Raw genomic sequence first — 17,762 nt, forward strand, 5'->3', positions numbered from 1 at the left:
GTGAAGGACACCTATGATCTGCAGTATAACCGAGTGTCCGTATGGAAAAAAATACTATGCTCTCTGGACTGTGGTCTGTTGTTGCCCCTGACTCTTTGACCTGATAACATCATAAGGACAGCTCACTCCCCTGGCCTGTAGGGCTATATATCCATCTTGATATACTGAGACCAAAAGGCCCTCAGTTTGTGGTGCTCAGAGCGCCAAAAAATATATTTGAAAAATTCAACAGCGGTGTAACTGTCTAGAAACCATGGCCCAGTTACTACAGATAATCCACAGACTGTGTTGTGGGCAGTTTCATGTAGGAAATAATTTCTTTCTGTAATAGAATCTACCGGAACTACTTTGTCTCTACTAGAAAGAAAATAGTTCCTAATTGAAACCGCTCACAACAAGGTCTGTGGAACCAGGTCATGATTTCTGGAAAGAGACACGGCTGTTGAATTTTTCAAATGTATTTTTTGTGTTTTGAACACCACAAGCTAGGTGCCATCTAGACTGACGGCAGACATTTCCACGGTTTGTATCTCCACAAGTTGGCATCTCACACCAAAACTATTTGGATGAATAAAAAAATAATAATAATAAAATAAAAATAAGTGGAAAAATATTTTTTCATTTGGGGGTTAACTTTCAGTAAAGGAGTATAAATGAGGCTGTTCAGAGGCGGGAGTTACATGATGCTCTTCTTTTTTCTGTTTTTAACCCATGAGATATGTTAAACCTCCATCCCTGTAGGTGTCACTATAGTCGGTCATCCCCCTCCCCTTCCACTCTACTCCTCCTCCTCCTCCTCCCATCCACCAAACCTCCGCGAAAGGGTGTGCGTTTTGAAGGTTGTATGAAGCTAAACACCACAACTGAGAGCAGCAGTCGCCACTTGGCTTGTCAACCCGGGACGAGCCTCGGAAGCCGGGGCGGAGTGCACCCCCAAGTCTTCCCCCATCCTCCCTCCCTCTGAGCCGAGCCCCTGACCAAGGTCTTGTCCTCCTGGAAGCACGGAGGAAATACCGCATACATGGACATTAATGTCAAAAAGTTGAAATACATAGAGGGTTCAAAGCAAAATGCTCTGTGGCAGCTGTGCGGCTTCTCTTCAAGGTCAGTATCCGATCACCGCCGCCGCACGGACGAGTTTCTTCGTGGGCAGTCGGAGGGGAGAAGAGGCGTGGAGGGGATGCCGCTGTGTCTCGTTTGCCTCCAGCATCAACAATGACATCTTTAACCGACGAGGACATTAATAGTCACTGACACAGAAACGGACAAACTTGTGAAACACCGCTGTAAAAAAGAAACGTAAAGGACATGTTTGCTTTATACGGCATGTATTATCTGTGAATAGAAACTCTTACTAGCATCTTGACAGACATTTCCTGCTTTCCCTCAACGGCCTGTGTCGGTGTGACCGTTTACCTGTGCTACAAGCAACAGACGTTGAAGACAAGCTAGCTAACTGACAGAATGGAGTTGTGGTTCGGTTTAAGCTAGTCGAACCGACTCTGGAAGTCAGTTAGGATGTTCGACGGTTGAAGAGTTGGTTAACCAACGTTACGTTACGAAGTTTTATTCAACTTCCTTGAACTTGCTTGGCTCGCAAGCGGACTTTTACCACCTTGTTTCTCTTCAAATTACATCACATTTTTTTTTATTGTCCAACAACATGCCTTCGGGGGCAGTTTCACACAGCCCGGCTGGCATCGGGAAGAGTTTACCGGAGCGGGGACTGCTCCTGCTGATGGTGTTAGTGTTTCTGGAGGGCTCCGTGCTTCCTCTCGGAGCTGCCAGCTCTCCGGATATCAGCCACCCGCCGACTGTGGACAGCCACAAAGTGGGGGAGCACGGACACCATAACTTCACTAAAAAGGCTTTCCCTGTGCTCAGCCTCGACTACGGACACATACAGACCCCCTTTGAAATCTCATTATGGGTGCTGCTCGCCTCTTTAATGAAACTGGGTGAGTATCATGTTGATGTCACGTTATGTCATGTTGTGTTGCCTGCAGCCCGACATTTGAGTTCAGGCTTGACAGGAAATGCTAGCAAAGGGTTTGGTAATATTGGATACTTACAGGTGTTGTCATTGGAGTTAAGTTAGCCCATTGCCTGTAGCAGGGGTGTAAATATAGACGGTGCAGGCAGTGCAGTTGCAAGGGGCCCCATACAGGGGACTCCAACAATGTGCTGAAACTGAGAATGGGCAATTTAAGTGATTCTGCTTTCCACCTCAGAAACACACCTGTGTTCAAAGAAAAACTCCTGTTAAATTAGCAATGATGCCATTTATTTATGTCCTCGAAAAGGCACACCCATCTTTCCAATGGTTTTTATTTTTGGTAAAGTACTCAGCTTCAGTTTATAACAAAGTTATATGCTTGTTCTACATAAACTGTAAAACTATAAATAAATTATTTTTAAAAACTATTCAATTAAATTAATGCATTATTTTTGGTATTTTGTCTCAGGCTATATTGATATTGTTCAGTGTAAACTAGTATAACTAGTGTCATTGTAATTATACTAGGTTATATTGGATGCCTTTTCTACTTACAGACAGGTGACGCATTTTGAACCCTTGTTGTTTTCTCTTTTAATTTGTCATCCTTCTGTAGAGGGTTATCATAAAACATAATTGCGGTTGTTTATACCACAATAAAATCTGATTTAATGTGTTGAAGAAGTGAAAAAATCATCCTGAGTGTATGTATACACATATGTAATTCACCACAACTTTAATGTGTTGGAAAAGCATGAAAATACACTTTTAAAATTCCTTTAAAGTGCTTGAATTTTACTTTAGAATAGGAACCCTGCTTACGCCTCTGGCCTGCAGCCAGTTTTTCAGATCTGGGATTACCTGCACATCGAAACAAATGATCATAAAGCCTGTTTTATCAGGCTGCTCTTTAAAGAGAAGACTGGGTTAAAATTCAGTGAACCTGGTGACAAGATAATACACTCTGATAGCACCATCAGAGATAGCAAAGATAAATCAACCACCATGTAGGCTATGTCTTGATTCAGATTACAATATTGCAGATATATAGGTACTGATGCACTCATAATGATTGACAGAAAGATCAAACCTATCACTTCATTTCACCAGCAGAACACAAGACATTCTGCACTCCAATTAAAGAGATGCCACTGGTATGCTGACGTAACAAGTTTGACCAGAATAGCTCAATTAAATCAGTGGCTTTGAGGGTAAATTTACGTTGCTGGTCACACAGATTACTCATCACATCTATCAGCCTCATGTGCAGAGGGTCTTTTTCCAGTGCTGTACTTACTCCTTTCTACAGTGATGACTAAGCAGCTTGATGCAGCAGACTGGAAATTGGACAGCAAGTATCTGGCAGGTTTTCAACGCAGGGGAACCTCCTACTATGCTATTGTCAGCCAAACCCTTACAGTATTGTCCCTAAGGATGTCTCAAAAGTGACAAGCAATTTTGATTTGAACCACTTCATGATTTTCTTCCTTGTTCTAAATTATGTAAACTGAAATACTTATGTCCAGCACTTCACCTTCCTGTGTTGCATTAGTATCTTCTGTTTCCTAGCCCTTTTTGCTCCTAACCTCTGCACTCCATTGCGGTCTCTTTTATTTCGTCTTTCGTTCTATATACTGTCCTGTCTCTCCCTCTGTCATCAATCCCTTCTCACATTGTGCTTTCCACAGAACACTGCATTTGTCCCTTGCTATCTTTTTCTAAGAGCTAGCAGCTTGTCAGTTGCCTGCAACATCAGGGGCCTGACTGAGCGCTAGCCTGTAGCCAGGGGAGGATATTGCCTCACTCTCTGGGCAAGAAGCCCAGTGTCTCTGGGGAAGGGACAGGCAGAGAGGGACCACCTGGCCCTGGTGGCTTGCTGTTGGGACGCAGCTCAAGGGCATGGAGTGAACATGAGAGATTAGGGATAGGCAGAGAGTGTTAAGGAAAGTGTAGGAAGCAGAAGGAAGACAGAAAAGAAATGAGACTGGATGAGTGTGTTGGCTGACAGCAGCAGCAGACAGTGGCGACCTTAAGCCTCCGATTATCCCAGGGTGGCTGAAAATGGGCTATGGGTAATTCAATGTGGCTGTTACGCTGCACGGCCTCGGTATAGCGTCTGATTCATGTTCAAGGACCTAATATCTTACAAGCATTAAAGCACATCCACAGTCCATTTATCTCTTAAGCAAGCCTGTCTGTGTGCATGGCTCCTTTCTGTCCTTATTTTTCACATGACTACTTTTCTGAGACTGATTATACCACCTGCCCAAGATACCCAAGATTTTCATATAAATCAAAACCCAAGGAATGTGATTTTACAGAGATTATGCCCTAACACTGTAAAAGTAAGTGCCAATGTCTCTTATATTTATGAGACATCCTCTATTTTGGCTCCTGTAATTAGGCTGCAGACCAGTATTACACAGAAATAACTATTCTTTATCAACCTATGTCAAAGACTATAATTGGCACTGCCCTCTGTATTTAGAGGAAGGGTGTGTTTGAAAGGATGTGTTTAGTTTTAATCATTTATCTAAATGACTTTGTCCCACATTCACTTTGTGAATGTAATTTCTAACAAGACCCATAAACAAGACTTCTGCAGTTATGAGCAATAATGAGTACACTGCGGTAGGAGTTAATGCTTAGAATGGTTTATAGCTTTTATCAAACATCAACCCTGGCTCTGACTTTCACATTTACCTTTTGGCTAAGTAGATCTGATAATATTCACTGCATGAGTGGGCGATGGGACACACCTTTTGGTAACAAGCCGTTTGATTCCAGTGTTCCTCTCCCTCCCATGAGGCTTCTTGTAACATGTCTGACAAGTCCAGTTAGTCTCACCTTTCATTTATAATTCACAACAAGACAAACAATTTCAAAGATGGTGTGTTTTTCCTTCAGTGCAAAAGCCAAACACCATTACATACAGTGGTGATGTTATCTGAGTATAGTTTTTGTTGTGGTGGGAGTTGGATGGCAACCTGAATCTTGAGTCCTGTGAATAAGAGTGAAGAAGAGGGAGTGAGCATCAGCTAAATGAGTGAAATGAAGAGAAATGACAAAAAAAAAAAAAAAATTAAGTTTGCTTGCTAGTGATGCTTCAGTATGGATCTGTTTAATAAGAACGCAAAATATGAAAACATTTAGACTTTTAGTACAGTACCTTACTTTATGGAGAGTAGCAAGCCAGACTATGCTATACTTGAAATGATTTAATGAGAACACTTATGACAGTGTTATTACAGCGGTTGTTGAGGATGTTGAAGCAGTGCAAAAATGGCTGAGCAAAATGGTTTAAATAGTACGTTGAATAAATTATTACGATTTTTAGGCAATGTTGTGATATATATCTGGATACACACATTTTCTGTACAATAACATACCATAAATTCTCAAATAGTGATGATCTCATAGAAGATAATATGAAATGTTTGAATAGCTATAGATTAAACCATATATAAAGTAGGGCTGGTCAATATAGACAAAATCAAGTATCAATATTGTTGACCAAATTTCCTTTATTGATACTGCAAGAATATTGTAAGAATGACTATTGGTGCTTTCACAAAATATTAACACGAGATTCTTGATAAATAATCATCAGTGATGTGGATATAATGACTAAGTTGGCAAAGGTAAATAGTAGAACAGCTAGAACAATCTGGTAAGTTAAGAAAATTATATCATTTTAATGTAATACAGCTTGTTAAAATGGGGAAAAAAACAATATTTTTGCCATATCACGATACAAGGACGTCTGAAATGTAAGACGATGTTTAGTCTCATATCACAATATTGATGGGATATTGATATATTGCCCACCCCTAATGGCAAATAATGAATTTAACTGGTTGTTATCAGTGCAAAGTAAAAGTTATTCAAACACATACAATAGATATAATGGCCTAAGTGGAAGTACAGATATTTTTAGACTAGTTCAGTTATGTGTTTTTTTTGTTTTTTTTTTCTTTTTGTTCTAGACAGCAGGAAGTGAAATGAGGGAACATGCAGGAAGAATATACTCATTCATTCCTGGGAGGACAGTGTGGGTACGTGCAAATCCAGAGCTTTGTGAACCACTCCACAATGAGTGGGCATATAAGTGCAGATTTTTAAAGCGTGAATGAGAAAAGTGTCCTTTGTCATTGTTCATATAGCACATACTCAATGGCAATGTAGCCTTTTAACTTCAGAAGGCATAGAGGACATCATCACCAGTGTTAATAATTGCTGTAACCTGGTTCTTAGCAGATACAGTGAAAACATTTTGTCGGTTGTTTTATGAGTTATTTTTTTGTCCACTGATTCTTTTTGATTCTCACACCTGAGGAACTATAAAGCTTTGGGGGTTTTTGTCTTGTAATTACCAGACACGAATCAGTGATCTAAAATCTTGTTTTACTGTGTGTTCTTGAATGTCCTAAACCCCATTATGTCTTGATTAACACTATTTCAGGAATGCTGCCATTGTTTAGGTCATTTGTTTGCCATGTAAATTTTTCCCTAGAGACCTACCCATTCCTTTAAAGACAGTGTTATCTATAGTAAACAAATGATGATAACCAAGGCTTTAGACATTATCAGTGTCACTGGGTTCACCCATAAACCACTATAATCATTCTTGAACAATACCATCTTTGTACTCCCTGGTACAGTTACTGGGCTATATTCTTAAAATTCAGTCACAACATTTTGTTAATGAAATTTGAAGCAGAATACCAGAATTTACCAAGGGGTGGCTTCTGAAGATGTATGACTGTCTATGAGTAAGTTTAATTAACAAATTTGTTATTTTTTAGACCAAAGTTACGGGATTTGTCCATCTCATTAAGAAATATGGCCCCTAATCTTGTCCAGATCTCAAATGCTTGTGTAGGAAAGATTCCAAGTACTTCATTAGAAACCACACCCTTGGCAAAGCTTAAGTCACTGTGTCACAAACTGTACCCTTCTTTAGAAAGCAATATTTTTCTGTCACATTTATAAAACACATTTTGCAGCTGTATTTATTTGTTGTTCAAGAAATTCAAGTGAATAGCCTTCACAGTAATAATGAATGCCGGTTTGATAGTTCTCCATTCTGTGCATGTGTAACAGGGTTGCAAGCAGGTTGAGAAAATATCTTTTTAAAATGTGAACATCTGCCAGCTAAAAATAAATGTTGAAATTCACTCATAAATGTTCAAATCATTGTTTTGTGTCAGCAATCTACCAGCCACTTTCATATTTTACCAGCACTGGTCTGGTACTAATTTCCCATCCTGGTTGCAAGCTGCAATCATCATCTTAGATATTCTGAGCACATTTTAGTGATTAGTGGTTGAAATTTATACTCTTTTCTGTTTGATAAAAAAAAAAAAAACATGTGTCATGTAGATCATTGGCTTGGACTCTTTACCATCATGTCATATCTAAAATACTGCACTATTTTTAACTTGTCCTTTTGCTTCCTTCAAAAGCTAAATCTTTCTTTCTGTTTGGTTTCTTCCTTTTTAAATCATTAGACACTCTGATCACTAGAAGGCTCTTGCACAGTGTTGCTTGGAACAGACATTTGATACTGTCACTGAGTTGTACTCCATTCAGTAGTTATAGTGGAAGATGTGCTCATGAAGCGTTGTAAGAATCAAACAGAGGTGTTGTGGTGTTAAATTCAAACCATACAAGGAATCACTCATCTGAGCCGGTAGTATTGTTACTGTGTCAGGGATCATACTGGAATATAAAGCAGCAGGCCGTTATTAATAATTTAAACCAACACAGGTCTTGCACAAGCAACCTGAGAAGCACCATGATCTGTATCATACAATCAAACAATGACTCACAAAGGTCTGCATCATTCTGAAATAAAAGTTTCTTGACCTTTCTATGAACATCAATATGTCATGTTGTTGGAGAGCTGGCAAGCCAGATTAACACACAGATTTCTAGGAGAAAAGTCAAATGAATGCATCATCAATCACCTTTTTAACAAAGAGGGTGTTTTCTCTCTTTTGTGCTTGCTTGATACCACAGATCTGGTTGCCAGCAGTGCACAATTAGTCACCTGGCAACAGGACACAGTTCTTAGCTTTGGAAATGTTCATTTGTAGTGAGTGCCAGGCTGTGCTGACACTGGGTACACATGCAAAAATGAAAGAGCTGTTACCCTTTGGTGGTTTTCAATAACCTTGTCGCATAAATGCTCTCAGGAGGGAGTGGGGCAAGGACACAGTGCCTGCCATTATTGACAGGCAGCCAGGATGAACTGCCTGATCTAAAGAGTTCAAGGATCTGGCATAAAAATCCTTACATGTGTTACATGCTGTTTTTTCATACAGTTACTACGCTTATCTCCATAGAACATGTGTCGTCACAGCACAGCTTTGCTGTTGTGTGCCTTTTGAAGTTCACTGCCCTGCTTTTCACTATCTTATCTCCTGTTGTATGGCTCTTCACTTTAAGTGCACTGAAGGCCATAATTGAAGTCATGCAGAAGAGATTTGAGAATGTGTCAACTGTCACCGCTTAGCTGAGTGTGGCCAGTTCAGGCTTCCTCCACTGAGCCTTTTGTGCCTAAATCCTGGATTTGTTAAGAATTTTTACATTTAAAAGTCTCTGTATTGACTGAAATGGCTTTTTGTCTCATTTGATTCCTGGTTGTCCAGTATGCACAGTCTTCACTTGTCCCTCCAGGTCACCCATGAATGATAATGGGTCATTTAGAGTGTCACTATTTGATTCACTGTTGAGTGTGCCACTGCTGGAGGCACCAGTAGTAATATGTTTAGTCCATCCAGTCATGAGCTGTTTGTCCTTTCCTCGAGGACTACACTGCTCAGCTTTTTTATTGAGGGTTTGTATGGCCTTCTTTGCAGAGCTTGATCATTTAAACAGTTTAGTTTTTATGTCTCTTAAGTAATAAAAAAACCCATTCCTTTGACCTGCTGTGAATTATTCCACAGCTACTGCTGCGGTGAAAAAAAAAAGAACACATATTTATGTCACAGAATTCACTGAAGTATTCAAAATTACATGATTAAAACTAAAATTTATTTCTTATAACCATTGTTTCAAATGGTGATACACTAATGCTTTTAGGGTGGGTTCACATCAGCTTTGTTTAGTTAAGTTGAACCTTTTTTTTTTTTTTTGGTTTCTTCTGGTGTGAACATAATTTGAAACAATCACATAACTGTACCATTGTATGTGTAGAATATTTGCTGCCAAAATGTGGACTGGAAGGTAACAAACCTGGATTCACGACAAATTGAAAAATGCCTGCATTATTAAATTATTTGATACTTGTTGTCTCATGAGACATTCATATGTGCCCTCCTCCAAAGAGTGCTGATATGCGCTCCAGATCAACACGAACAGAACCTGATAGTGCTATACACTGTATGATATCCAGGTAAAAATTGGGCCAATTGTTGTCTTTTACCTGCTGACTGTATGACCAATAATTGAATAACGTTTCCACTCTGACATGTTTTGCTTTTTCCTTTGTAAATATAAAGTGGACCAGTTGGAAAACTGAAAAAATCTATCATCCTCGCATTGGTTTGATTTAGAAACCAGACCTTTATATGTGAACCTGTCCTTAATAGACTAAAATACCTCATAGCCACAAAGACATACAAACTCAAGAATGTAAGATCTGCTGTATCAGATTCAAGTCTCTACTTATCTTATATTTAAATATTTGTGAATTGTGAGTCATTGCTATGATATGGAAAGATTATAAGTGATAATGTTGAATTTGCCATGGAGGCCTTGGCAGAAAAATCCCACAGGACTGTGGCTGATGTGTTGATACTGAAATGTCTATCACAGTCTCATATGCTTGTCATTTTTTAGTCCAGTAAATAGTGTGGCCTATTTATAGATCATGATTTAGGGAGTGAAAGCTGTGAGCCAAAAGTGCCCTTGCTAAGGTTCCTTACTTAATGTCACTCGGAAGAACACTTAACGCAAGAGATCATGGGACTCCTTGTCTTCTAATAATAACCACAGTTGGTTTCACATGCCACCCTCTGGATTCAGTTAAACTTGTTTCTCTTTCGTGGAGCTCTGAAGTCGATAGTTCAATCATGAGTATTAAAATCCTCTAAATTTGGAGAGAAGGTCTCCCTGATCAGCAACCTAAAACCTGAGCTGCTCAGTGACTAACAGCAGAGGAAGTCTGTGAAACTAGGCCACTCCCAGGTGTAAGTGTTTGTGTGCATGAATTTAAGAAACCCCATATACCACTGCAAGTACTCCCCGAGGGCACTGCTGAAAATAAGCATGTGTTTCTAGTTCCTTGTTTGAATTAAGTTGTACAGAGCATTCCATTCTTTGTGAATTTTCCATGCACATGCTACAAGCATGCATCAGTTTTTAGATGTTGTTGGTGAGTTTCTGGTCTCTTGGACTTCTTTGGTTTCTTATAGCAGGATACAGTAGTAGTGCAACCATACACCCTGATATCATACACATGTAGTATGTTTGTTTAGAAATGTAGAGCTCAAGTCTCCTCATGGTCTGACTTGTGGAAGTAAATGCTCTTTGTCTGCAGACCTTGTGCAGATCCTATAACACCTTGTTGTATACACTGCTATCTACCGCCCTCTGCCCGCTTGCGACAGGCTGAACATCCATTAAAGAAAATGATAAATGTGTAACACATATAACTTATGTACATAAATGATCACTATATTTGAATGACTAAAAGGTGAAGTTTTAATTTTTTTTGGAATTCTCCACACACATTTTAATAGAGCAATAAAAAATAGAACAATAAACAATCAGAATAATAAATAAATTTAAAAAAACAATTTTAATCTACAGTATCCAAATTTATCCAAAATAGAAAACAAACAGTAACAGTATAGAAGTATTAAACAGTTTTAAATACAGTAAACAAGATGATTATGATAAGAAAATGACTGAGTGGAACCATTAAATACTTACTCCTCAAATCACCTACAAATCACCGTGAACAAACCAAACCATGTACTTTTTAAACTCATGCCCAAGAAAACCCATAACTTCTCATATTAAATAGCATTACAGAAAATGCAATCAAAATTGAGCAGAAATGTTTCTCTGTAAATAAATGAATGAACACCTCATCCCTTTGGCAGCTGTAACTTCAGCACCTCATTCTTCTCACTGAGGGTGTTAATCCAGGGTTTACAGAGTCTTCTTCTCTTGTTTTGTTTTTGCTTTGTGTCAGAAACCATCTGTATTTCTTCAAACTCTTATTTTATGCATTACATGCAACAAGTGCTTACCCTTTTTCAAGATCAGATTTCCAAATGATCTTTGCCTGGGGATTTAACCATCACAGCAAGGCGTGACTGAGTTGAGTATCTTAAATACGAACTGATCACATAAATAACCATATTATTAAGTAGCAACATAAAATGCTTATTAGTGAAATGTCTGAATAACAAAAAAACAAAACCAACCTTAATAGAAGGTGATTTGGTATCTTTGAAATGACACCAGAATTAGTGGTCATTTGCAATAGGTGTGCCATATCATGTCATTCATGATAACTCTGATATATTTTTTGATATAGACAAGACAAATTCATATTGTGATAATGAAAATATTCTGATTTGTTGATGTATTGACAACAAGAAACATGACTTAAAGCAACAGTAACATTTCTACCACTCCAGACTGGATGAGTTAATTACAGAAAGGGGAGTGACTTCAATGTTGTGGAAGAGGAAGAGGGACAATACAACAAACTAATTTCGCCTCCTCAAGCAGAAGTATGAGGTTGAGTACGAGGAGAGCACAACAGCTATTGTGAGTTCTCAGCCAGAAATAGTTTTCTGTATTTTCTCACATCATCAAGAATATCATCATTGCTGAAATAGCTTCATATTATGTTAAGGCTATATCACCCACCCCTAATGTGAAACGCTGTCATGGGTATATTTCCTGTAGGAGGCCAGACACTGTAATCTATTCTATTCAGCCTGGATCCAATTATTATCTCTGGAGGTATGTGGGTCCTTTTGTGTAATTTGGTGTCCCCCACACTGAACAGAGATCTCTGTAATGTTAATGTCTCAAACACTTTGACAGACAGCTTCCTAATTATGTAACCGTGTCTATATGGGGCTGAGGTGTTGTGAGCTAATTTATGATGCAAATTTAGCTTTAATTATGAAGTCTCCAGTAAATAGGTTGTGGCTTTCTTCTAAGGAGACATTGTGCTTCGGATAATCTCAGCTCAAGCTGTGGAATTTACATCCTGCTCACCCCTTTTACATCCTGCTCACCACAGAAGCCTTTAGGGGAATCACATAAGGTTTCTGTTAATGTGTTTCAAACAGTTATCACAGAATATATTTGTTAACCCACCTGACTGCTAAGCCTCTGTAGAGTTGTGGGTGGTGCCTGATAAAGTGCATTGAAAATGGAGGTGCAGTCAGTCTCTGACATCTTGCTGTGGAAAAATTAGGTCTCCTTAGACCATTTAAGATAAAGGCTTCCTCTCTATCTTTCCTTAGAGCTCCAGAGCTCCAGCTGCATGCAGCTGTATAATCCACAGGCGTGCACTGTAGTGGTTGTGTGTTAAAACACTGATAGTGTTGTCCTCAAGCTGTCCAAGTATAAACACCCCTCCCCCTATTTCAGATGTCTTGTATTCCACAGAGAATTTCTGATGCTAGATGTTCACATACAGTTAAAACAAAGCTGCACTGAAATGATAAAAGAACGGTTTTATAATTCCAGCTTGTATTTCTATAAATGATTTATTTACCTGCTATGCTAATTCTTGTTTACTTGTATCATTTGTGCAGTCATGGCCATTACATAACAAACTGTGCAATGTGTTAACGAGTGCATAATAATTAGCTGATCTGTGTTCCTCATTGTGCAAACCTAAGCTACCAGGAGCAGGCCTGAGCTGTTCACCTGTCTGCCCCTCCCCTCTTTGCTCAGGAGGGATCACACCCTGTGGTTAATGTGCCAGATGGTCTCTGCATTGTCCATCCTTGCCCTGAAGAGGTTGAACTTTGTAGCTGTGGTGCTTATTGGTAGTTCAACATGTGTGCTTTTATCCAAGCTTTTACCAGCACTTTGGTCAACATTCTGTGTTCGTGTCACCATTTGAATCTAAAATTATAGGGGTGGGTGGACAGCATATTTCCATTTAATTGCTTTAGCTTAGAGTGGATGTGCAAAGCAACTCGTTGACATGGCTCAATTAACAAGTTAATCCCTTTGCTTCAGTCTTAAATATCAACAAACACAGGCTGCAAAGTAGAGGTCTTATTGTGCCATTCATGAGGGGATTGACTCGTTTTTGGGCATGTGATGTAAAGCAGGTAGCATTTCTCGTAAGGGATGGCTCATTGTCACTATGGTGTCACAATAGATGCATGAATTGCACTTGGCTGTTTTTTTTTTTTCCCCTCTTTGGCCAGTGTTGGACCGATACTGATACTAAGTATCAGAGCCTGGCATATTTATTTAGCATTTTATGTTAGCAAGACAGTGAGCCAGCTGTAGTTACTTAATACAGTCATGAGTAACGTAGCAATAAGCATCAGAGCATTGCAGCTCAGCAGAAAATGGTGCAGTGTGTTAATTTTACCTACGTTGGTTAACTAATTGATGAAGCAATACTGAAAGTAATTAAACAACATTCTATCTTTTATTGTCCGTGACAATGAGCTAATCATACTTGATAAATATTGCTAATGATGACATGTATTGATAACTTTACTTTTGATTTGGTTTGCTGATAATCCTTGCATACTTTCTCTTGATTGCAGAATTTTATTCGTCAAGAAAGCGGCCGTCTGAGTACTTTTGCATTGTCATATTGGTGCACAGTCCACATAGAAAAGGTTTATTTTCATGTCAGTTCAAAAATTCACTATCAGCCAACATATCTGTGAATTTTTCTCCTCTAAAATTGGTAATGGTCTCAAAAATCCCATATTGGTCGGGTTGTACTGAATATTGGAGTATCACAACCCCACTTCCAATACAGTGGTTTTAGTATTTGTCCATCCGTATTTATCACATGCTATCTTCTATCATCAATGATTGTATTTGCACATAACTATGAAATTGCAAAAATGTCTCAAATTCAGAGTGCTAATGAAGTGGTATTATTACTTGCAGTGCTTCAGTGTTATGTTTCACCATAATAATATCTATTCATATTATCTATTATCTGTGATATCATCCACCCCTACGAAATAGTTGAGGCTGTGTGGGGGCTTGTAGCCATATCTGGTTCATATTTCTGTGTGTGTTTGTGTGTGTTGATGCAGTGTACCGTGTCATCAGCTGGTACAGTGCCAGCTGAAAAATTGCGTGTCCCTGCGCTGCTGTTGTGCACAGTAAATATAGCTGGGGAAAGACTTCTCACTATGGGACGCATGCTGTCTCTGAAGTTTTCATCTTTTTTTGTTGACTATTTTTGCACAAGCTGCAGTTGTCCTTTTACCTCACTGTGCATATATGTAGCCTTGTCTGAATGAAATAGCAGCTCAGGGCGATGATATTTGCAGTTGCATATCAACATAGTTATCCTTGTTGGGCCACCCTGTTAGAGTCTAAAAGACAACCTTTTAAAGTCAAACAGTTTTTGTCATTTGTTAGGCGGCAAGTCTTCTGCTTGTAAAAGCATTCATGTAAACAACTGTCTCGGGGTACTTTCTGCAGAAGCTGCTTGTGCCGTGAAAAAGGGAGCCATGCAGCCTCAAGCAGTAGCAGATAATTGCAAAAGGTTATTTCAATTATGTGGAACTGCTCCAATATTGGATTAGTAAGTAAACAAGACGACAAATGTCAGTTGAAAGATTCTCTTTTCAGTTCACCTGCAGCACTTTTTTATAGGTCTCATCTCCTGAATGCATGTTCATGGCCAATGTATTTAAATGACAGACTTGACTGGTTGAGCTGTCATGTGAGATCTGTCAACGCTAAATGTTTTGCATACTATTTCCATTTTGTCCTTGGAGAATTCACAAGGCCATGTTGTTAGCCATGTGTCACACCAGTAACTATACAGCACACAGTACATTCCTCAAGTTCTTTCCCCAACCAGCTTCAAGGTCTGAGATAACAGTTTATTTTTCTGTTAACCATATGCTGGAATATCAGTTCTTTAAAAGTTTTGTGTTATGGACAGGTAGTTGTCAAAATGAGCAAATGTAGGTAGGCAAGCTCTGACATGTTTGCGCAGCCTACAAAAAAATCAGAAGAGTTTCCTGCTGCATTTCACACAAACATTAACTGTGCAGAGTACTGATTTTTATGCTGAATTGACATTTATGTGTACAAAGTCTGCATAGAGTAATGTTTTTTTTTTAACCTGAGAGGGCTCTGCACCATCAAACAAACTGTTAAATCTAAAACAGAAGTTAGAATTTGTCATCTGGCTGGTGCTAGTACTCACAGAAGTGTGGTATGTCACAGCTGATTGCTCTTTTAATGTTGTGTTAGCAAGTATTCAGTGTGCTCATGAAGTGTTGTCTTTTATAAAGTGGGAAAACAGATGGGAACAATTTCAGTTAATTGTATCACTCAGATAGAGACACATACAAATGGACTCACAAATGCTGTTAAGGCCTCAGGTAACAAATTGTGCAATGAATTTCCATATAAATCACTCACTCATTCTTTGTCTTACTTTCTCTCAGGGTTCCACCTGATTCCCCGGCTGTCCGGCATTGTGCCAGAGAGCTGCCTGTTGATTGTGGTGGGCCTGCTGGTGGGTGGGCTCATCAAACTAGCTGGAGAAGATGTCCCCCCAGTGCTGGACTCCAGATTGTTCTTCCTCTGCCTGCTGCCCCCCATCATCTTGGATGCTGGCTACTTCCTGCCCATCCGTCCCTTCATGGAAAACCTAGGCACAATCCTGATTTTTGCCGTTGTGGGGACCTTGTGGAATGCCTTCTTCATCGGAGGCCTGCTATATGCTGTGTGTCAGATCCAGCCAGCCAATCCATCCATCCTCCACAACATAGAGCTCTTGCCCTGCCTGCTGTTTGGCTCCATCATCTCAGCTGTAGATCCTGTTGCTGTGCTAGCTGTGTTTGAAGAGATCCACATCAATGAACTCTTGCACATCCTGGTGTTTGGCGAGTCACTGCTCAACGATGCTGTCACTGTGGTGAGACTTTGATCCTGCCATTCGTTTTGACAGAATGCACGGTACCACTTTGCAATAAGACCAGCCTTGTAAATGGTTTATAATTAGGTTGAAAACACTTCAGAAATCATTAATAAACAATTATAAACAAGTTAGAATGCAGTTTTCATACATTGATGGGGGCTCATTGTTTAGCAGGATGTAGTTACTCCTTACAACTAATTAATTTTACTAATAAGATAAGATAAACTTAATTGATCACACACCGGGGAAATTTAGTTGTTATAGCTGCACAAGGATCAAACATACATATATTAAAAGAGTGACTGTTAAAGAGAAATAGAAATACAAATTAAATAAGAATAGAAATAGAATGAAATATAAAAAATAAAAATATAACATAAAATAAAAAGCTCAATACACAAATATAGTTACTAACAGTTATAACTGGCAAAAGGCAGCCTTATTATAAAGTGTACAATGGTGCATGCTGAAAATGTCAAGGTTAACAATATTGTCAAAGGCCTAGTGTAAGAATCTGGTAATAGTGATATGTTAAATGCTATTAACAACATTAACAAACATCTTATCTAATGTTTTATAACAAGTTATTAGTAATTTATAAAGTGTTTACAACCTCATACAAATCCTAATTATAAAGCATTGTGCATGATTTACAACACATAATATAAGCTGAAGCGTGAGGCCTTGGTTGTAGCCCTCAGAAACACCTGGATTATGATGCATCTTGACATGAATTTAGACTAAATTTTGATGTTTATGTCAGCATACTGCAAAGCAGCTGAAAAACTCCACTGGATCAGAGCAGGCTGTGTATTGAATTAAATAAAACGGGAATTCTGCTCTTTTAACCTTACAGTCAGGCTTAAGTTGTCAGCACACAGCCAGTGATCCACTGACAAGGCTGTCACCACACAGTAACCCTCAGCTCACAGCACACCAGCTGTTAGCTGGCTTGTTCCCAGTGAGCACCATCTATGGTATAAAGTTACTCGTAATGTAAGCATCGTTATCCAAGGCACCAACTTAAGTTTTAACAACCAGTGTTTTGCCATCAGCTAACATGTGCCTAAGTAATGCTAAGTATTTCTATAAATCTTCCCCAGCATGGTCATCAAATACTCTGCATACTCATTCACCAAAGGACATTGTCTCCAGGTCACATGTTGAGCTACAGGTTTGGCTTCAGTACACACTTAAACAAGCTGGAAGGCGCTGTGCCATCACTGAATACAGGCTCTGGTGAGAGCTGAAGCAAAACTCATCGCTCGGCAGCCGATCTGCATGATTAGCCTGTCTGGCATTACAGGAGTCTGTATATCCCCAAAGTGAGATACTTAGCCAATGCTTGGTACACAACTTAAAGCATCTTTTTTGCAGTTATTTTTTTCCCCTTGATCTGTTAAAGGATGTGCTCTGCCTTTACACTTTACATAGGCCTACTCAAAAGTGTGTTGATGTCCAGTGTTGAACCTGGAAACTGCTGGCTAAATAGTGTCTTTAACATACTTCTGTGGTTTTGTGATCTGCTGTGACATTTACCCTTTTTTGTGCAATGTGGTCTGCTCCAGAAGACAAATCTATTTTTATATGACTTCCATCATGACGTCTTTATTTTATGTTCCTCTTTTGAACGTAGTC

General features: G+C 39.1%; 1 protein-coding gene across 1 annotated transcript in view; it reads left to right on the plus strand.

Annotated features, from left to right (window-relative positions):
- Positions 1-827: 827 nt before the first annotated feature.
- The window catches only part of slc9a1a (solute carrier family 9 member A1a), a 36,270-nt gene continuing 19,335 nt past the window's right edge, over positions 828-17,762 (plus strand). The window contains exons 1-2 of the mRNA XM_084727043.1: positions 828-1,958; positions 15,649-16,121. Of these exons, the coding sequence (XP_084583169.1) occupies positions 1,664-1,958; positions 15,649-16,121 (768 nt within the window). The 5' untranslated portion in view covers positions 828-1,663. The remainder of the gene's footprint in view (positions 1,959-15,648; positions 16,122-17,762) is intronic.

The sequence above is a fragment of the Lutjanus erythropterus genome, chromosome 9 (assembly GCF_056507025.1).
Source record: "Lutjanus erythropterus isolate fLutEry1 chromosome 9, fLutEry1.hap2, whole genome shotgun sequence".
NCBI classification, from domain to species: Eukaryota; Metazoa; Chordata; class Actinopteri; order Lutjaniformes; family Lutjanidae; genus Lutjanus; species Lutjanus erythropterus.